Here is a 22,137-nt window from a genome sequence, read left to right as displayed (position 1 = left end):
GCAAACTATTCCCCCGAAATCTGATTAGAAACATACAACCAAATCATATTTATAATAGCATATAAAATATAATATTTATAATATTCAGTGTTGTGTCCTTGGACACGACACTTAACCTGCCTTGCCTGCTGGTGGTGGTCGGGGGTGCCAGTGTTCGGCAGGCCTCATCTCTGTCAGTACACCCCAGGGTAGCTGTGTGAATGTATATATGTGAATGTGCGGAAGATTAATTGTGTTGTGAAGCACCTTGGGGGATTGTAGAACCCTAAGAAGGTGCTATAAAAATACAAACCATTTACTTTTCATGATTGTTCAATTTTTATTTTAGAGAGGAGACAAACTGTTACCATGGTTACTTTGCTGATACACTGACTACAGATTTACTAGTTTGCAGTTATCTGTGCTGTGGCGACTGTAGAATCCACCAGTTTATGTGCACACATGTTTTAACTGCACTGTGGACAGAAGCTCAGATGCATATATACTACTATGTATAAAAAGCAAATCTCAAACAAAATGTTACTATTCCAAAACTCTCAATTACAGATGTGGACAAAATGGTTCGTACCCATTGCCAATGAAAGAAAAACTCATGATGGTCACATAAATAACCTGAATCTGACAGAAGTAACAATAAAATAAAGTTCTATGAAATTTAACCAGTAAACGTCAAACATTGCTTTTCAACCACCCTTCAACAGAATTATTTAAGAAATAAACTCAAGGAACAGGCTTGGACAAAAAGGATGTACCCCTAACGTATTATTTTGTGGCACAACCTTTTGAGGCAGTTACTGCAATCAAACGATTCCTGTAACTGTCAGTTACCTGTACTTCTCAGCAGGTATTTTGGCCCATGCATCATGAGTAAACTGCTCCAGTTGTCTGAGGTTTGAAGGGCACCCTTTCCAGACGGCATATTTCTGATTCATTGTCAGATTCAAGTTATTTCTGTGACCATTGTGGGTTTTTCTTTCATTGACGAAAGGGTACCAACAGTTTTGTCCATGACTGTAGGTCAAAGATTCTTGAACCTGGGGCATTAGGGGTTGTTGTAGTTGTTTGTACTCTTACAGAGTTGCATGTAGAAGATATTTGTGTTGAAATGAACCATTTCCAGTTTTGGGGAGAAAAGTTATTGATCATTCCACTCTCCACACCCTAAGGTTTTTGTAAAATAGAAAAATAAAAAATGTCATACACTGGTAAAAATAAATACCGTAATTTCCGGACTTTAGAGTGCACCTCAATATAAGCCGCTTCGGGCTAAAAGCGCAGATATCTACTGAATTGAAAACGTAGTTTAACTGTCAGTGTCGCTCTCCATGTTGCTGTCATCATCCCCGGGTGAAGCGGTGAAAACATGAGGAGCAAGCACCACCTCACCCCTGCCACACGAACCTCAAGGGATAAACCATCAATCCTGCTGCTCAATGGTCAACTTTCCTCACGGAGTCACCCATTAAGACAGTGGGAGGGTTAAGTCAATTCCACATTTTTCCTCAAAGCAGCAGGATAAAAATCAGAAACAAGTAAAAATGATTTAATGCTAGTGCTTTAGCAGCTTTAATAAAACCAACCACTGAAGATTGTAGCACAGAGGTTTGTTTACTTTTTCCCTCTCTTTCATTCCTTTTTTCTCATCAAAGCTGCAATAAAACACAAGTAAAACACATAAATGCCAGACACACTGTCTCAGCTGAGAAAACAGAATCACTCTAAATGTGAAATAATTCGTGTTCTCCCGCGCTTAATTCCACATCCTCCCATTTAGCCTCAATGTTTTTGTAGCAAATCACATGAACGCTCTTTCTGCTGATGCTGTAATCACACTACATTACAGGTTTGTATCATTTGTTAAAATAGCTGAGTACAAATTTCCACAGCAACTACACTTCCACACCTCCTCCCAAACACAAGATTTTTAAATCAGCAGGAGAGGAAAACTGTTTAAGTCCTCAGCCCATCTGCTTTCATTAAGACAGAGTGGTGCTCTCTACATCCACAGTAATTGACATGTGGGTGAACAATGACTTAACAGTGGAGAGCTTTACAGACAGGCCAGCTGAGGAGAGTATTAAGAACTGATCAATATCGATGGGCAAATGGTCTGTGTCACAGAAACCATTGGGTGTATGTGTGGGGTGTGTGTGTGTGTGTGTGTGTGTGTGGGGGGGGGGTCTTCGTGTATAGGGGGTGGGGTGGGGGGTCTACGTGCTTAACAGTCTGCAGCCGAGGACTAAAAGACTTTTTTTTAGTAACAGAATAGATGAGTTCCATCCACAGACCTTTCATGCTGAAGTTATTAATTGGCAAATGAACAATAAAAAACTGTCACTGCAGAGATGCAGGCTTCCAGCAATTTAAACAGAGCCCATTTATCAAGACTGGAGTGATCTCTGCCTGCTTTCTAATCATATTTTGTGGTACGTACTTTGCCAAGTTCCTGCCTCTTTCTGTGTTGTCGCTGCACATAGTAGGCTTGGATTCAGATGATGTGGAAAAATTCAATTCATGGTCTCTTGTGTAAAATGTGGTGAGACACATCCAATGGCATCTTGTTAGTGTTATAAATGATGTAGATGTTACAGAGTACGAGAGCTTTGTCCTCTGTTATCCTGTCAGCCCTGAATTACCCAAACACAGCCGAGTGATTTATTTCAAAATCTATTATCAAAATGAGTGGGCAGAAAGCAGGCTCATAATTCAATCGACACTTTATGGTGTTTGTTATTGGGAGCAGAGGGGCAGGGACACATACAGATGCTAAAATACTCCTGCTGGCAGAGCCCCTGATAGAGCCACTGGCCTGCAAAGTTAAAACACACACTCAGGACCCGCAATTTGAAAATATCCACCTGAGTGTGGATGGGAGTGACACGGTGAATGAACTGTTCTCTGTATACTTACCAAAGCTCACATACAGCACATTTTTAGACACCAGCACCTGCAAATGTAAAAAAAATTGGGATCTCAGGCATGTCTCAATTTTTTTTTTTCCATGTCTTGTCTGGCTGTGAAGCAAACAGAATTGATGTCTGAATGCTGGTGGCAAGCCTTACATATTTACTTTCAGTTGGAGCATAAAAGCTGCTGCTTTAATGTCACGCCTGATACTTAAAACTTAGTCATTGTTTTTTTTTTTTTTGGATGCTTTATATTTCTGACCAGACACACAGAGGTGAAAGAGAAGGGAAGAGACAAAAGGAAGAGAGAGGGGTGGGGGGTTTCACAAAAATAAACAATACATGTTTAACAAAAGTCTGCTTCTAGACCTGCAGAAAGGGGAAAACAACACACAACAATACAACAAGAGCAAGCCATCACTGTGTCAGCCTGATGAGGAAATAAAAAAATTAACATTTCATTTCTCAGATATGGAACAATTGTTTTCAGCCTTTGGTTGCCATGTCAGTCTCAGTTCAGGTTACCACCCCCAATCCAATTGTCATGTTGGGTTGAAGTTTTTTGACCCACGACATGCAGAATCACACACAGGCAGAAGGCAAGTAAAAATTATTTATTTAAGTTGGATGAGTGATGCAGATGTAGATCGGGATTCGGGAGGTTCTGATGAAGTTCTGAAGTAGAAAACCAGAGTGAGTAGTTGCAGGACAACGGACACAAAAGGTAATGAGAGTTTGTCTTACAGTTTCCTGGTAGTTAGGGAGAGTTTGAGAGGAGGGCACGTCAAGGTTGGCTGAGTTGGTCGGGTGAGAGGCAGAGGAAATGGCTGGGAGCTGAGCACTGGAGTCCAGGGTGTACTGATGGCAGGTGGGGGTTGGAGAGCAGGCGGTCAGGGGCGAGCAACGGGCTGGTGAGCAGGATTGATCCGGTGAGTCTTTTTGCTTGATGGTGGAAGTTGGCAGATGAATGAAAGGTACCTGAGGAGGTTGGAGGTAACAGGGCAGATTAACACGATTGAAGCGAGGTAAACAGGAGATAACACAAGACAGGCAAGGTTCTGGCGAGAATACTACCCAATACTGAGTAATCATCCGGCGCTGATGTGTTGTCCCGACACTCCTTAAATCCCCTGACCACTGATGAGAAGATCAACAGCAGCTGCTCTCCGGACACACCCACCTGCATACAGAGAAACTCAACACAAAACAGGTGTTAGCTCAGCACAGACCATGACACCAATGGGCTGACAGAATGCATGAACCAGGAGTTGGAGAAATTGACCTCAGACAATCCCTTTGACTGGAGTCAATTCCTCCCCTGGGTTGAGTACGCTCACAATTCCCATGTTTTGGCGGCTACTGGTCTCTCGCCTTTTGAAGTTTCCCTAGGCTACCAACCACCGTTCTTCCCTTCCGATGAAAAGGACATTTTGGCCACATCCATTCATCATCACATCAGCCACTGTCACCGCGTTTGGGACAACTCCACATCCGCCTTCAACTGCACTCTGAAACAAAACCGGAGATATGCAGACTGAAAGAGGACCCTGCTCCCCAATACGTGCCGGGCCAACAGGTCTGGCTTTACACTCTCATTATTCCGCTCAAGTTCATGTCCTGTAAAATGTCTCCCAGGTTCGTCGTCCTTATGAGGTCTAGGAAGTTATCAGTCCTGCTTCTTTCCGTCTCCACCTTCTTCCCTGTCTCTGGATCCATGTCCTCTTTGTCCTCTGGCCATTCCCCTTCTTCCCGCCCTGCCCGTTGATGGGCTCCCCGCCTGGTTGGTACGCTGGATTGTGGACTCTTGTTGGCATAGCTGGGGTCGCCAGTTTCTTGTCAACTGGGTTATGGTTCGGAGGCTCATCAGTGGGTGCCTCGCTCCTTCATCTTGGAGCCATCTCTCCTAACCCTAACCCTCTCTTCCTTCTACTTCCGCTGGGCCACCTGAGGGGTGGTGGTTGTTGGTGGGGGTGTCATGAGTTGGTGTTTGTGTGTATGTGTGGGTTTCTGCTTTCACCCTCAGGCATCCACTGGAGGGCACTAGGGAGATGCTCATCACAGCTCCCTCTGGGAGCTGCTTTGGCAGATGTGATATCCACACACCTGCACACCATTTAGCCATCAGTAATCAGGAGGATAAAAGGGAGAGGAGGCCAGGCATCCAGTGCCAGAGCATTAGCCTCAGTGGTAACCTCCAACCATTGCCTTTGAAACTTAGCCCTTGTGTATTTCAAATTTTAGTTGGCAACCTTGATATTAATATTGTCTATTGTCTTTCTGGCTCTTTAGGTTAATTGGCTGCCTGTGGTGATTCCTGGAATCGTCTAACTCCACAGTCCAGCTTCACCCTTGGATTCCTCTGTCATAACCATCCATATCCACCTTCCTAATCTTCATTACTGGCTCTCCCCATCTCCTGGAATCCTCCTGAGCTCCTGTTTATCTCCATCATTACCATCATCATCCTCAACTGCTGTGCGTCTCCTGTCTACAGTTATCCATCTGTGGACCACACCCACTCTACCACCACTCCAGCTCCACTTCCCTCTCTTGAGTCCAAATTACTCCTCACCTCTGTAAGCATTTGCTCTTACCTGCTATTATTAGATTATCTTATCTCCTGCCCAGCTCATCTTCTTTCTTGTTTTATAGTTTTCGGGTTGCCATACCTGACATGCGTCTTCCAGTCGTCTTCACCGATTAGCTCCAGTTCCCTACCTTCCATAACACCTAATTCCTCATAAAACTTTTATATACCTATTCCGATTTCCTGTGAGTGTGTTCTCTGCATGTGGGTCACGCATCTGTCAAATAAACACAACAATTTCTGTGTTTTTAGCTTTCTTTAGGTTTTGCTCAGTATTTGCTGGTTTATATATATATATATATATATAGAGAGAGAGAGAGAGAGAGAGAGAGAGAGAGAGAGAGAGAGAGAGAGAGAGAGAGAGAGAGAGAGAGAGAGAGAGAGAGAGAGAGAGAGAGAGAGAGAGAGAGAGAGAGAGAGAGAGAGAGAGAGAGAGAGAGAGAGAGAGAGAGAGAGAGAGAGAGAGAGAGAGAGAGAGAGAGAGAGAGAGAGAGAGAGAGAGAGAGAGAGAGAGAGAGAGAGAGAGAGAGAGAGAGAGAGAGATTCTGCCTTGAAACTGCAGCTTACCTAGTTGGTTGAAGGCTCATCTGTTACTAATATTTCTCTAGAGGTGTAGATACAGACACCGCATCACTCATCTAAACAAAAATTGGCAGGGTATATTCTAATAAAATTTGGACATAGTCATCTTTAGATATTGATCCTTTTACCAACCCAGTGACTCAGCAAAAATGGACAAACAAAAAACTGTGTAACCATACCTTTTGTTTTCTACTCATGCTAGTGATGTTTTTTTAGACTTATTGAAGATTACATAAAAAATACAAAATAACCATTGACAGAGTTGTTTGGTTAGATATTATTTTTGGGTGAATCACTCTGGATCATCTTTTACAGATTGATTTTAGCAGATGCAAAGCCCTTGAATTTAACATTTGTAAAAACTATAGGAAAGGAACAATTCTGAAACCAATTTGCATGGTAATAGATGTTGTGTTACATCTAAGCTATTTTTTAGGCTTAATGGAATAATCTTTCTAGGGAAAAGTTCATTTACATTTAGATTATTGAAGAAAAAGAAGTTGTTTCCGGAGCTGAAACATGAGCTGGGTCCATGTATCTGTTGCATGCGTGTTGTTTATGTTTTTTGAAAGGGGACACCATATACACTCCTTTAATCTCTTTTTCTGTTATTTATTAAGAAGCACTAGGAGTATGTGGTACATGTGTGGACTGTGTTTCTTTTGGTTTTTCGGAGTAATCCTTAACTACGTATGTTACGGCAAATGTGTGTGTTATTTGCTGATGTCAAAGGTGTACCCCTTCTCATGTTTATGGACTACTGTGTTGGTGCAGAAAATGGAATGGATGGACTAAGTCCTGGTTTACATGGCAGACCATACACATGGTGATAAAACAAAGGTTTAACAGATTTAGTGAAACAGTGTGTGGTGTGCAGTAACTTAGCAAAAACTTCACACTATGACAAACATTCCCCAGTCTCACAGGAAATCTTGTGAACCAATCAAAACAATCTACAAACATGGCAACATGTCTGTTTGGGCTCGAAAATCAGACCAAGACATTACAAAATGTTGAAAGTCTGGCTTTATGATCAAAGTGGTCCAAGAACAGACATCACTTGATACACTACATACGGTAATATCAGATGTAGTTATCTTTGGAGCCATTATGGTTATCAAGCGTGTCCTTTAGATTGCCAAAAGGGGTGGATCGGGTCAAAAATTGGCATAACTATCCTGCCGGTGAACCAAGCCTAAGACTGGAGCCTTTTTCATGAGGAAATGCAGTTTTGCCAAAACAATAATTGTATTTGTTCGTAACTTTGTTCTAAAATGCACAAATAGTAAACTTTGAGGCCTAAAATAGCAAAGAAATTAATTTATTTGTTCTGTAACACTTGGTAATGATAAGGGTCCCTTTATTAATGTTATCATTATTGTTAACTATTGAGTATACAACAACGGCCATCGGGGGTGTCTGCTTAACAGTAAATTATTTAATATGGATAAGCAGTTGTTAATTATTTTGCAGTTTATTAATGCTTAAATAATGCACTTAGTTATGTATTAAAGGGACAACGATTGTTACCATTTATACAGTCTCTTGTGTTATAAAAATCCCGAAGTCATTGTAAAGTGATCAAAATCATGTTTTCATTCATTAAAATAGGTTACTTTTTATTTATTTCTATTTACTGGTCAACATTGTATTTTTCTACGAGGATATGGCCAGAGAAAGAGAGAGAGAGACCCAGAAGTCTACTTACTTAAGGGCTACATGTATATATTTTTTTCTTCTAAAATTATCCTAGTAATTATGGCATTGTTTCAAAACGTGTCTACATCCATACATAAACTGCACAGGGTGCTCTAACACTGCCAAAAAAATAAAAATAAATAAAAATAAATAAATAAAAGAAAACTAAACTTTTAAAATGTGCATGCTGGGTCTTGCCACTTGCAGAAATATTGTGTCAACTCAGCAGTTGTTGGCTGTTTAAGTGAGAACTGGGTGGGGTAGTACAGGACATTGGTGGATACATTTGAAGAGCAGATTATGATAAATGAACATGATAAATGACCTACACTTGTATAGCATCTTTCTGAGTCAGACTCCAAAGAGATTTATACTACACAGTCATTCACACACACACACACACACACACACACACACACACACACACACACACACACACACACACACACACACACACACACACACACACACACACTGAAAAGCATGTAGAATTGTCTCTGTGTATAAAACATGCTTTATAAAAAAGCAGCAATGTCTTTACAGAGAGCATCTATATGGATGGATGAAGGGTTAGGTTCCACTTATCGTCAACATTGTAATGATTTGTAGGTGGTTACTTTCGTGATATTGTCAATAGAATATAAAGGTATTCATTAAAATGTAATGCTCCATAAAAATATGGATTATCAATATTATTGAGCCTTTAATATCCAATATTCGATTGATGATGAAACTAGGTAGTTTGGTTAATCCATGGAAACAAGACTTTATAATAATTTGACACAAAGACCAAAAATATAGCTTATAAAAATCAATTTATTATTATTATAATGATGATGAAAAGCTAATGATTATGAATGGTGATTCTCAGTGATAGCAAATGAGACAATGAATGAACTCTGAAGAAACATGACCTGGTATGTTTAAGAGTTTTCTAAGTGACTCAGAAAGGTGTGATGTCTGGGTTATAAATGAATTAGGCTTTTTGATGGATGTAATTTACCAAGTTATCAAATTTATATTAAACCACTCTGATGCCATTGTTTAGTCTACGCACCTTGGATTGTGGAAGCTCCCGGCAATCCGGTCTGCAGGCAAAGCTGTCTCTCAGAGCGAGTGAGTAAGCTTCTGATGTAACTGAATATCGTAGGCACCCTCAGAATATGCACAACTGGTCAAAAGATACGTCCCGGGTGGCTTCTGGCAGACGATTTCATGTAATAAGTGGGTGTTGGCTTGAGCAAATAATAATTGTTAATTAATAAAAGGATGTTTCATATGCCAATAAAATTATTCCACTGAAAAATCTGGTTTCATTCCCCAGAGGACGGTCATTTAGCATGAGCTATGAGCTCTTGCTCAACTAAGAAACTCTGGCAGAACTGGCAGTTCACTAATTAGCATCTCAGTTGTCTACAACCTTGTAATCAGTCAGTGGGTCTATACCGTATATAGGGCTCCAGGTAGTCACTGTGTTGTTTGGTGATACATTGTTTACCACACTCAACATGAACCAGACAAAGCAAAGGAAAAAGTTATTTCAGGATTTTAGAAAGAAAATTATTGATGAGTGTTAAAGGTAAAGGCTATAAGACCATCTCCAAGCAGCTAGATGTTTCTGTGACTACAGTTGCACACATTATTCAGACATTTAGCTTCATGGAACTGTAGCCAACCTCCCTGGATGTGGCCTCAGGAGGAAAATAAATGACAAAGAGATGGATAGTCCGAACGTAACAAAAGAGCCCCCCCCCCCCCCCCCCCCCCCCCCAAAAAAAAAACCTTCTGAAGAGGTTCAAGGCATGGACGCAATTTTCACCTTAGAAGTGCAGGGGACACGGGAGGGGGGGTTGGGGGATCTTTACAGGCTTCAACACAAACGGTTGTTTTCTGAGCTCAACCAGTGTCAATTTAATATAAAGTAATATTGTTTTTGATTGGTAAAAAGTGCAGGGGGACATCCCCCCCCCCCCCCCCCCAATTACGTCCATGGTTCAAGGTGAACTTCAAGCTTAAGGAACGCAGTGCCAGATCACAGGGGGAAGACCAAGGATCAAGAAGGACACCATTGTTGAAATCTAATCCTAAAAAAGCCAGACTGGATTATTCAAAACTGCACGCAGATAACATCCTATGGATACTGGAATTTTTGCAAACGAGCATCAGCTCTATGTTCACAGTCGGAAAAATGAACACTGTCCTTCCTGTGAAACATGGAGGAGGCTCTGTTTTGTTCTGGGGCTGTTTTGCTGCATCTGGCACAGTGTGTCTTGAATCTGTGCAGGGTACAGTGACATTTCAAAATCATGAAGGGATTCTAGACAGAAATGTGCTGGCCAGTATCATAAAGTTTGGTCTAAGTCGCAGGTCATGGGTCTTGCAACAGAACAATTGTTGCAAGTTCCCACATGCCAAAGACAGTGGCAAGAAACAGAGTCAACAGGTGGGCCACAGAGATAAGATTAACTAACTAACTAACCCTAACCCTAACCCACACTGAAATACACTGAACTTGCTTATGCGAGTAAAATCAGCCAGAAGACAGGGGCCCAACTGCACAACAAGCATGCAAGCTGGGACAAAAGGAGATCAACTGAAGATAAAGCATCTCAGAAGTGGACAAACCCTTCATGAAGAATCCAAGGGATCAGAACTTGCTTCTGCGAGTAAAATTGGGCAAAAGGTCAAGAAGTGTCTGACCCAGCCATCAGCAGGAGAGGTGGAACCGAAGGAGGCAGACTGGAAAGAGCTCATCAGGAGACGACAGGCCTACATGAAGAATCCTGGACTTCGGAACAAGCTGAAGATTAGTAGCAAAGATGACACCAAATGTCTTGTGTTGAGCTAAAAAGCCTTCATGAAGAATCCTGGACTTCGGGAGAAGCTGAAGATCAGTTGCAAAAAATGACACTAATGGACACTAATGACGCTAGTTGAGCTAAAAAGTATGAAACTGATGTATGACCCCATGATCTTGTTGCCATGTGATAATGATGGATGTGTAACTGGAAAACTTTTACTTTGTCTAAACTGTCCCAAGAATAGTATAAAAAGAGCAGCTAGAAGCAGAGCTGACACAACAGCTGGGGCAGTCGACAGTGGAGAGACAGAGCAGAGCTGGGATAGAAGAGGTCGGCCTCCATCTTCTGGACGGAGGATGACAGGTCAGTTTTTGAGGAGAGAAGGAGAGAGTCGTACCTAGAGTTAGAGAGTGACAGGTTAGTGTTGATGCAAGTCAACCATTTATTCTCAGGAAGATTTTAGCATTAGCATCCTCCACAGGGGATAGGTTAGTTTTATATTTACTCATTTTTTGTATTTTGCAATTTTTGAGAGAGGGACAGAAAGTTAGAGGGTGTTAACCTGAAGCTGAAGAAGACTTAGAGTTGATGTAAGTCAACTCATTATTCTTAGTTAATTATTAGGATTAGCATTTCTCCTTGGGGGAAGTGATCAGTCTTATATCTACCCATTTTTTGTATTTTTTTTAATCTTGTAATAAACTTTTTGAAAAAGAATTTACATTCCTGATTCTTAAAGGTCCTCTTTAAAGGTTCGAGTGGGAGCCCCGATCCCGAAACAATAGGAGAGGTAAGCATATTGTAATTACAGGTTCCTGAATTTTCAGGACTTGCTTTACAGTTTTTGACAGATTAAGAAAAAGAAACCTTAAGTGAAGAATCTAGTCTTCTCCTCTCCCGTGAGTAACGAGATATCTTAAGGATTGATAAGCCAAAACATTAGTAGGTTAAAATAGGCTCTGATTTACAAGTGTGAAAAAGTCTTTGCCAGCGTGGGAAGGTTGGATTAATTAGATTAATTGATAAATCTATGTTAGCCTGATCAACTAACAAGAATCATTTCCTAGTTACCACCGCCCACAAAGCTGACAGAGGCGCAAATTAATCCTAATATGACCCAAAGAATTATCAGAAGAATGGCCTGCTTCTGAACTTTGCCCTAGTATTTAGAACCACTAAATAATGGGATAAACTAAAAAGAAATTATGCTATCACAAAAGAAAAAGTACGGCATATCATTCTCACCTTAAAATAGGTAACTGATTCTAATTAGGGGGTCCAAACCAGGGTCTAATACAGTAAAACTCACCGACGCCCCACGAACCCTGAGAAAGCAGCGCAGTCTTATTAGGTTCTAACGGAACCAGGTTTTAAAGGAACCGACAAATAGGACAGGCTCGCGACACAATGACCCCCAAAAAATACACTATAAAACTATAAACAACAGTTCGCTACAGTCAGGGAATATGTGTTGCTAACAAAAGCTTATTGGATGCAGCTCACCTCTTCCTTCCACACTGACAGGAAAAATCCTCTCTTCAGCAGCAGATCAACATTGTGCCATGAGTTAACACTGACCAAAAAACAAAAACAAAAAGACAGCTCATAACACCGACCAGACTGGCCCACTGGTAATTTCTCCAGTCGAGTTCTGGTTCCGCCCGCCGTCCCAGTTAGAAAGAAGCAGCACATCACACTAACTCAAACCAGAGCGTGGCTCCGTTGGCGTTTATTAGTGCACAAAGTTTTCGTAAATAAACACACAACTTAGATCTGTGGCGCGTGCTTGAAACCATCCACCCTAACCGTGCGCCAACATGTTGGGGGTGTGCGCGGCGGAGCACTGTGTTTGTGTTTGTGTGTGTGTGTGTGTGTGTGTGTGTGTGTGTGTGTGTGTGTGTGTGTGTGTGTATTTGTGTGTGTAGGACAGCAGCTCCGGCTGTTTTGAGTGAAAGGAGGGGCGGGCACTCAGTGTGATTGGCCACTCACAGAGCGTGAAGACGGTCAGTTACCCAATGAGGATTTTCCTTCAGCACAGACACAGATATTCACTGGTTTTACTTGTTTTATGCTCACACTTGTTAAAAATGCTTTATCCGTACTGGATACTCGTTTCAGATGAATAACTGGCTCAACCCTACTAAGAGGAAACCTTGGCCTATTCTAAAGCGACTTTCTATGAGCCCTGACCTCAATCATTTAGTGCTGGAGTGTCCGCCCGGGACTGGTAGAGCAGGGTTCAAAACTAGTAGGGTCATGCAAAAGACCTTAAAATTGGGACCCAATGCCTACCCGCTTGACACTCAACATTGAGGGGTTGGATTGGGGGGGTTAAACACCCAAATAGTTCCCGAGTGCAGCCACAGCTGCAGTTCACCGCTCCCAACGAGGATTGGTCAATGTGGAAATGTAATTTCACCCATGTGTGATGACGACTAGTTGACTTTATTCTTATTGAGCATCTTTGGAAGGAGCTGAAACATGCCATCTGGAAAAGGTGCCCTTCAAAACTGAGACAACTGTAGCAGTCTTCTCATGAGTGGGCCAAAATACCTCCTGAGGGGTACTTAAGTCTCATTGACAGTTACAGGAATGGTTTGACTGCATTGATTGCCTCAAAAAGTTGTGCAAAAAAATATGAGGTTATGGGTACCATCATTTTTGTCCAGGTCTTTTCCATGAGTTTATTATTATTATTTTTTATTTCATTGCAGCATGATTTAAAAGCAACATCTAACTTCCGCTGGTTACATTTTATAGAATCTGTCTTTATTATTACTTTTGACAGATACAGGTTATTTCTGTGACCACTGTCGGTTTTTCTTTCAGTGACTGAAGGGTATCAACAATTTGTTCATGTTTGTATGAAGAAAATCTAGTTAATGTTTCCTGCTGAGCTCAGTCAACAGGTTACAACCCACACACTTTGACTCAAACAAAACTTGAACAAAAGTTGTAAAGGCTTTCATTAAAATGCTTTTACTCTCTGTGTAAAGTGTTTTGATGTCAAGGTGGTGTGTAAATGGACCAAACACATTTTACAAATGAAGCAGAGACTCCCATCTGTGTAATTTTGGAGAATGATTACAGATCTGTTGTCTCATGTGAATTGGCCATTAACATTACAGATGTCCTGTTATTGAAATTGCTTTGCAGCTTTTGTCGTGACAGCCCGATCTGTCCACAGGGGGCTTGGGATCATATCAGAGAGCTGTGCATGAGTCCAGTGTTTATGCTGATGTGTGCTTGCGTTGCTTCGTTGCCTTATTGAAGAGGGGCATGCCATTGTGGCTTGAACCCATTAATCTTCTAGAGGATGGTAATGAAGGCAGCCTTGCCTGCCTGTATTTTTAATGTTTAAATAATTACAAAAGGATTATGCCTAAAGTTCATGACGCTTATTAGAATCCTATTTTAACTACATGAGAACTTGCCCACTTTCATGAATTTTGACACTTGGCATTTTGTCAGAGTGGCATGTTCCTAACCAAAAAAAAAGCTGTTGTTGTTTATGATTTGCTGTGACGGAATCCGCGACCTCGTCAGCTGTTGCAAGAAGCCTGGTGAACTTAATGGGCTTTGGGTTTTAGTAGCGTGGTTCATACATTGAGTGTTTAAATCAAAAGGGGTGAGTGGGGTTACATCAAGAACATCCTAGTTCAGACGCCAAGCTTAGAATACAGTTGCTGCATGAACTATTGCCACAGCATTTGAGAAAGTAGATTATAAACTGTATTTTGATGAAGGCAAGGCAGTTTTATTTATATAGCATATTTCATACACAAAGACAATTCAATGTGCTTTCCATTAGCAAGAATAGCAAGAACATTATAATCAACATGCAGAAAATACTATTTAAAAATAACAAATAAAGAAGAGTAATGGCATGGTTTGTCTAATTGTTTGTCATATATGTGATGATGACATGACCTGAAATGGTCAAATCTGGAGAAACATTGGGGGTGATGGTGGCACAGGAGTTAATTGCTCGCCCTGTAATCGGAAGGTTGCAGGTTCGAGCCCCGCTCAGTCTGTCGCTGTCGTTGTGTCCTTGGGCAAGACACTTAACCCACGTTGCCTGCTGGTGGTGGTCAGAGGGACCGGTGGCGCCAGTGCTCGGCAGCCTCGCCTCCGTCAGTGCGCCCCAGGGCAGCCGTGGCTACATCGTAGCTCATCCCCACCAGTGTGTGAATGTGTGTGTGAATGGGTGAATGACTGTGTTGTAAAGCGCCTGAGGGGTTCCAGGACTCTAGAAGGTGCTATATGAAATACAGGCCATTTATATAATGCAATGCTCAAATAACAGTTGTGATGGTTTGTCGGGCTAAATGGACAACTCTGTTACTAAGATTACTTAAAGTGACAGTGTGTATTTTTCCTGGCGATAGGGGGCAGTAAATACCTAAATCGTTGCAAGCTAGCAGTAGTTTTGTGTTGGAGCAAGATCTTACCAACGGATGCCCATTAGGGTCAAAAAGCCCTGGGGAATGAATACTTCAACAAAATGACAAGCACATCAGACTCCCTTTCATCACTGGCAACAAGTGAAGAGGTAAATGTGTAAAATAACAACATTTAAGAATGGCAACAGTTTTGTAACCATTTGTTTCAAATTTGTAAATCAATTTAGTCCTCAAGGGCTCCTGTAGAAGAAAACAGGGCATCTAATATGGTGTCGCCCAGAAACCTAGACCCGCTCCCATGTATTTTAGACCTGCTTTTTATGGTTAGATGTTACAAAGCTGCCAATATTTTTCAACAACTGGGCAGCATTTCATTCATTGTGAACAACATTTTGTTCAACGTTTCCAGAGATTAATGGTAAAAACTAGATATTGTCCCTTTAAAAGTCTCAGAAAATGAAAACAATTTTTCTGTGCTGTTCCACTCTGACTTTGTTTTTTTTTTTTTTTGTACTGCTGTTCATTATGCTAACACAACAATACCTTGTTAGTGTGAGTCTTCATAACATTTTTAGTTCTTGACCCTTTCCCCCAAAATAATCAATTCTGGCTGTTAACAGTTTGAGTAAAAGTAGTATCATAGTTTCTAAAATGTGCCTTTATTGTAAAATCTTAAACATGCACGAGTTTGGATTGAAAGATCCTCAAATCTGTCTCAAATATCAATGTCGTCCCTTTGCAATTTCTGTGTCTTTGAACATGGAAATCTGGCAACAGTAATAATGAAACAATCAATAATGGTAAATGATGGGCAGCAGTAGCTCAACAGGTTGAGCAGGTTGTCCAGTAGTCGGAAGGTTGCAGGTTCGATCCCGACTCCGGACAGAGAATTCTGCTGTTGTGTCCTTGGGCAAGACACTTAATCCACCTTTCCTGCTAGTGGAGGTCGGAGGGACCGGTGGTGCCTGTGCTCGGCAGCCTCACCTCTGTCAGTGCGCCCCAGGGCAGCTGTGGCTACGTTGCATCTCATCACCATCAGTGTGTGAATGTGTGTGAATGGATGAATGATACACTGTAGTGTAAAGCGCTTTGGAGTCCTTACACTTAGAGGCGCTATACAAGCGCGGGTCATTTATCATCGCAGTCGTCATCTTCTTCCGCTTATCCGGGTGCAGGTTGTGGGGGCAGCATCCCAAATAGGGAGCTCCAGACTGTCCTTTCCCTGGCCACCTCCACCAGCTCCTCCGACAGGACCCCAAGGCGTTCCTAGACCAGATTGGAGATGTAACCTCTCCAAGCTGTCCTGGGTCGACCCGGGGGCCTCCTGCCGGCAGGACATGCCCGAAACACCTCCCCAGGGAGGCGTCCCTACGGAGGGAACTCATTTTGGCTGCTTGTTTCCGCGATTTCGTTCTTTCGGTCATTACCCAAAGCTCATGACCATAGGTGAGGATTGGGGCGTAGATCGACCGGTAAATCGAGAGCCTGGCTTTCTGGCTCAGTTCCCTCTTCACCACGACAGATCGGCTCAGCGTCCGCATCACTGCAGATGCTTAACCAATCCGCCTGTCGATCTACCGATCCCTCCTACCCTCACTTGTGAACAAGACCCAGAGATACTTAAACTCCTCCACTTGAGGTTGGACCTCTCCCCCGACCCGGACTTGGCAAGCCACCCTTTTCCGGTCGAGAGCCATGGTCTTAGATTTGGAGGTGCTGATCCTCATCCCAGCCGCTTCACACTCAGCCGCGAACCTACCCAGCAAGAGCTGAAGGTCAGAGCTGGATGAAGCTAGGAGGACCACATCATCCGCAAAAAGCAGGGACGAGATTCTCCTGCCACCAAACTCGACACACTCCACACCACGGCTGTGCCTAGAAATTCTGTCCATAAAGGTAATGAACAGAACCGGTGAAAAAGAGGAGCCCTGGCGGAGTCCAACCCTCACCGGGAACAGGTCCGACTTACTACCCGCTATGCGGACCAAACTCACGCTCCTCTGGTAAAGGGACTGAATGGCCCTTAACAGAAAGCCACCCACCCCATACTCCTGGAGCATCCCCCACAGGGTGCCCCTAGGGACATGGTCATAAGCCTTCTCCAAATCCACAAAACACATGTGGATTGGTTGGGCAAACTCTCATGCCCCCTCCATCACCCTTGCAAGGGTATAGAGCTGGTGCACAGTTCCACGGCCAGGACGAAAACCACATTGCTCCTCCTCAATCTGAGATTCAACTATCGATCGGACCCTCCTTTCCAGTACCTTGGACTAGACCTTTCCAGGGAGGCTGAGGAGTGTGATCCCCCTATAGTTTGAACACAACCTCAGGTCACCCTTCTTAAAGATGGGGACCACCACCCCGGTCTGCCACTCCACAGGAACTGCCCCCGATGACCACGCAATGTTGCAGAGACATGTCAACCGTGACAGCCCTACAACATCTATGGCCTTGGGATACCCAGGATGAATCTCATCAGCCCCCAGGGCTCTACCGCTGAGTAGTTGTTTGACGACCTCAGCAACTTCTGCCCCAGAGATTGGACAGTCCATCCCCAGTCCATCCCCTCTTTGAAGCCGATCGATAGTCTTTCTCCACGGGCTCACCAAACTCCTTCCACGCCCGCGATTTTGCCTCGGCAACTGCCACTGCTACACCCCGCTTGGCTATTCGGTACCTGTCTGCTGCCTCCGGAGACCCACAGACCAGCCACACCCTGTGTAAATGGCAGCAAATTATGTTTGTGGTAAACAAAGCAGTTCTGTCACTTTACGGTTTGTGCTTTTATTTTGAAGAGCACCCCTCTTCTTCTACTACTTCCTGTTCTTCTACTACTTCCTGTTGTACACGCTAAACTTCCTGCTCCTGGCTCATCATAACGACATGCACATGTTGCTCCAGAATTGGTAAAACATGCAAATATATTATTTATTTGTCGTATTCTACATGGAAACTTGTGAAAGGGTATTTTCAATCAATCAATCAATCAATCAATCAATCAATCAATCAATCAATCAAAGCTTTATTTATAAAGCGCCTTCTGCAATCCTGTCAGGAAGCCCAAAGCGCTGAGCACGGTTCACTTGAAGGTAAATATATTGAATAAATCAAAAATAAAAGCAATTCAAATTACAAAATACAAATTACAAAATAGGTGAACCATTCTGGTACAGGACAAATGTGTGTAAATCAATGGATTGAGTGAACCAATGAAAACGGTGAAATAAATTCAACATAACATTTTACAGTGGTTCGCTTCATGTTTGTGCCGTTTGTATGTCATGTTTAAAGGACATCAATGTGAGGTGTGGAAGATAGGCTGCTAGCAGGCTGAGCTCAAACTTAGTGCCCTTGGAAGCAGAAGGAGGTAGGGGGAGACTGTTAGTGCATTAAGTGTGAAACGAGTTGTTCATTTGATTTCAAAAAGAAGGAAACTGTCATTATTTTATTTAAATAAGAACTACAACTTATAATGGCTAAAAAGGCTACTTTCATGTAAAATTCATTATTTGTTTACTAAAAATATTTGTGTTAAGTTTAAAATGTAAACATGATTTCTATGCATTATTTTGGAAATATTATGGTACTGTCACATTTGTAGTTTCTGTTCATATAGTTTTCACGGTGTCATAATGCGAGGTGAAAGAAGGAGAGGATTAAAGTTGCACCAGTCGAAGCTCTCTGCATCTTGCGTGGTTATTCCTAGTGGGCCACTACATGTAGGCCTCCTTCTTCAGCGTGACGGCTCCCTGAACCTCTGGTGCCCACCAGCGGGTATGGGGGTTGCTACCATGACTGGCACCGGCCACCTTGCGACCACAGCTAGCAACAGCCGCCTCAACAATCGCAGAGTGGAACAAGGCCCACTCGGAGTCAATGTCCCCCACTGCTTTCGGGACACGGTCAAAGCTCTGCCGGAGGAGGGAGTTGAAGACCGTCTTGACAGGTTCTTCTGCCAGGCGTTCCCAGCAGACCCTCACTATGCATTTCCTTGAACCGTCACCTTATCTTGGTGGAGGAGTTTGAGTGCCCTAATGATCCTAGGAGCTATGCTGTCTGGGGCACTTTGTGCCGCTGGTAGGGTCTCCCATGACAAATTGGTCTTAGGTGAAGGGTGAGACAAAGAATGGTTCAGAGGATCTTTCATGGATGTAAATTCAAAGAGTTGGAGTACCCAGCCCGGAGGGTTACCGGGGTCCCACCCTGGAGCCAGGCCTAGGGTCGGGGCCCGTGAGTGCCTGGTGGCCGGGCTTTCGCCCATGGGGCCTGGCCGGGCCCAGCCCGAACCGGATACATGGGCTCATCCAACTGTGGACCCACCACCTGCAGGAGGAACATGAAGGGTCCAGTGCAGTGTGGATCAGGTGGCAGACCGAGGCGGGAACCTTGGCGGTCCGATCCCCGGACAAGGAAACTGGTTTTTTAGAATAGAATAGAATAGAATAGAATAGAATACTTTATTTGTCAATTCTTCGAATGTGCTTGCCATACAAGGAATTGAAATTACGTTTCACACTGTCCCATGCGTAGACATTTACATAAAGTGCAGATGCACAACAATAACAAAACAAAAAACATCCCTAACAATAAGATAATATTAAACAGGTAAATATTGCTAATAATATACAAAACATATAGCAGCAGGTGTGTGCAATTTCTATGCAGAGGTAGTTGTTTACAATCAGAAATGTTTACCCCATTATTGGTTCAACCACTATTTCCTTTTTGTATAATGTGTATGTGTGTGGTGTGTGGCGTGTGCATGTGCGTGTGTGGGGTGTGGTGTGTGGTGTGTGGTGTGTGTGTGTGTGCGTGTGTGTGTGTGTGTGTGTGTGTGTGTGAGTGTGTGTGGGGTGCGATGTATGGTTGTTAAGTTCCTCTGTTAGGTGACACAATCCCCACTTAACAGGGATCATCTACTGGAGAAATATACGCAGGATTCCACTCAGGACTTCATGGCTTCACTTTTCACTTTCCTTTATTTCACTTCCATTTCATATTATCCAAGATGGAAATAAGGGATGACGAAGCACGAAGCAAGGCAAAGCCTACGAGCAGGTGAAAAACCTTAAACAAAAAACAGTGTGTGTGCTAAGAAACAGTGTAAATTGTTCAACATTTCATTATAAACTGCCATTCATAAAATGTGTGATGATTTCAACGTGATATTCATTTATAAATGTTTGCACGAAAAAAAAAATATATATATCATTAATTCATTCGGACCCAAACTCACTTAAATTCATCACTTCAGTTATTTGTTTCACTCTTACATAACAACATTAAATAATGAGCAATCAAACATCAAACTGATTTCTAAACACCCGACACAAACATTTATGATGCGCACCGGTGTCCACAGCGTCAGCTCCAAGCTGCGCTCAACAATCACACATCAGCTGATCGGCACGCACACACGCGTTACAAATCTGCGTCTTACCGGCTGCCTTTCCAGTCTTTAGATGAGTGTCATTTACCGCTCCGGAGGATCACCACGTTGGTGCTCCCTCTAGGAACTTTCACAAACAGTTTTCCCTCCTGACATGTCCTACATAGAACATTTCAGGCAGGAAATGCGCGGTGACGTTCTGAGACGTGGAGCGACGCGCACACTGACCTTAATTAGTTCCAGCTGTTTCATCTACCACCTACCCCGTGTGTCTTATTTATTTTCTTTATTTTTACATATTTTTTTCCATTCTTTTTTATATTTTTATTTTAGTTTTTATTTCAATCTAAATATGCTGTATGATCATAATTTTGACCGCACACCTCCCACTCGATATTTGTGTGGAATCACAAAAAATATCGCAAGTCATGAAAAGGTCAAGAACATCTCATTTCTGTCCCTCAGGCAATAAGACAACCAAGCGTCTAACATCTCTGTGTAAGATAACAGTTCTGTCTTTGCCTCCACCCAGACATGATCGGTCTCGCCGTCCGTGTCCATCTTTCGTTTTCACACCAGGTGCACAGTAACTTGGTGTAACTTTAATGTCAACATCTCTCACAATGCCTTCACTGTCCGGGTTGACCCCAACTACCTTACCCAACCTGTACTGCCCTCTTAAAGCATTCTGATCACTTAGCCACACAATGTCACCAAGGGCGACATTCCTCTGCGCAGTGTGCCCCTTGCTCCAGATAAATAAATTAGGACCTGCAAGTTGGCTCCATGCTCTCCAGAACTTGTCCACCTCCGTCTGGATGGCTCGGAGTCTTTTGTACGGGTAACTGGTAAAGTCAAAGGTCTCTGAGTCTCCTCGATGAGACGCTCGCCCAAGCAGGAGGGTGTTCGGTGTAATGTAGTGAATGCAGTCTTCACGGCTCTGGGTCCTGGCATCAATTGGCCTTTCATTCACAAGATTGGCTGCTGTATAAAGGGCTGTCTGAAACTCACTGTATGTTAGTGAAGATCCCTTTCCAAGATTTTGCAGTGCTCTTTTCATCACGCGTACAGCAGCTTCAGCAGCGCCATTTCTGTGTGGAGAATCCGCTGGATGAAGCTTCCACACCCATTCAGTTCCGTTCTTGGCAGAAAGATCCTCCAAACCTGCTTTGTCCTGATTGTCGAGGAATTTATACATCTCCTCCAAAACCGGCTTAGCTCCAATGAAATTGGTACCAGGATCTGACTCTGTATCCGACCACCACAGACCAATAATCCTGTGTCTTGATCCTTATAGACAACCAGCCTATCTCTTGTGGTGGTGGGTAGACTCATATTCTTTTGTGCTGAAAGAAAGACGTCTCTAAGGGCATCTTCCCTTTCGTTGGTCGTTATAGCGCCAACTAATGGAAATGCCTCCCACTGTGGTTTGTCCATAGCTTTATGATGTCCTCCCAGTCTTCTTGCTGCTCTCCAGAGCCATGCCACCGCTTTGATCAGTCGGGATAGGCAGCTGAAGCGCTTAACATCTATCAGATTCTGGATGGTTGGCTCTGCGGAAGGTCTCCTGCTTTTGGTTGGGGGATTTTTTGGACCCTTCTCCGCTTCAAGCTGTTTTGCTTTGGCCCTCGTCAGTGCAGCCACAAATGCCTTTTTCTGTAATTTATTGACATTTTCTTTGGCAGCGGTAGCTAATTCCTTAGCTGACTTAACCGGCCATTCCTCTACCGGCAAGCTCAGGAACTTTGGCCCGTTTTGCCACTTAGAG

General features: G+C 43.0%; 1 protein-coding gene across 1 annotated transcript; it reads left to right on the top strand.

Moving 5' to 3' along the window:
- Positions 1–2,190: 2,190 nt before the first annotated feature.
- On the top strand, positions 2,191–21,093 carry LOC129163239 (uncharacterized). The gene is made up of 2 exons (XM_054740077.2): positions 2,191–5,093; positions 5,196–21,093. Exon 2 carries the CDS (start codon positions 18,613–18,615, stop codon positions 18,973–18,975), a length of 363 nt encoding a protein of 120 aa, XP_054596052.2. The 5' UTR covers positions 2,191–5,093; positions 5,196–18,612; the 3' UTR covers positions 18,976–21,093.
- Positions 21,094–22,137: the final 1,044 nt, after the last annotated feature.

This window comes from Nothobranchius furzeri, chromosome 5 (assembly GCF_043380555.1).
Source record: "Nothobranchius furzeri strain GRZ-AD chromosome 5, NfurGRZ-RIMD1, whole genome shotgun sequence".
Taxonomy (NCBI): Eukaryota; Metazoa; Chordata; class Actinopteri; order Cyprinodontiformes; family Nothobranchiidae; genus Nothobranchius; species Nothobranchius furzeri.
The sequence above is the reverse complement of the archived record's forward strand: the minus strand, read 5'-3'. Positions and strand labels throughout refer to the sequence as shown.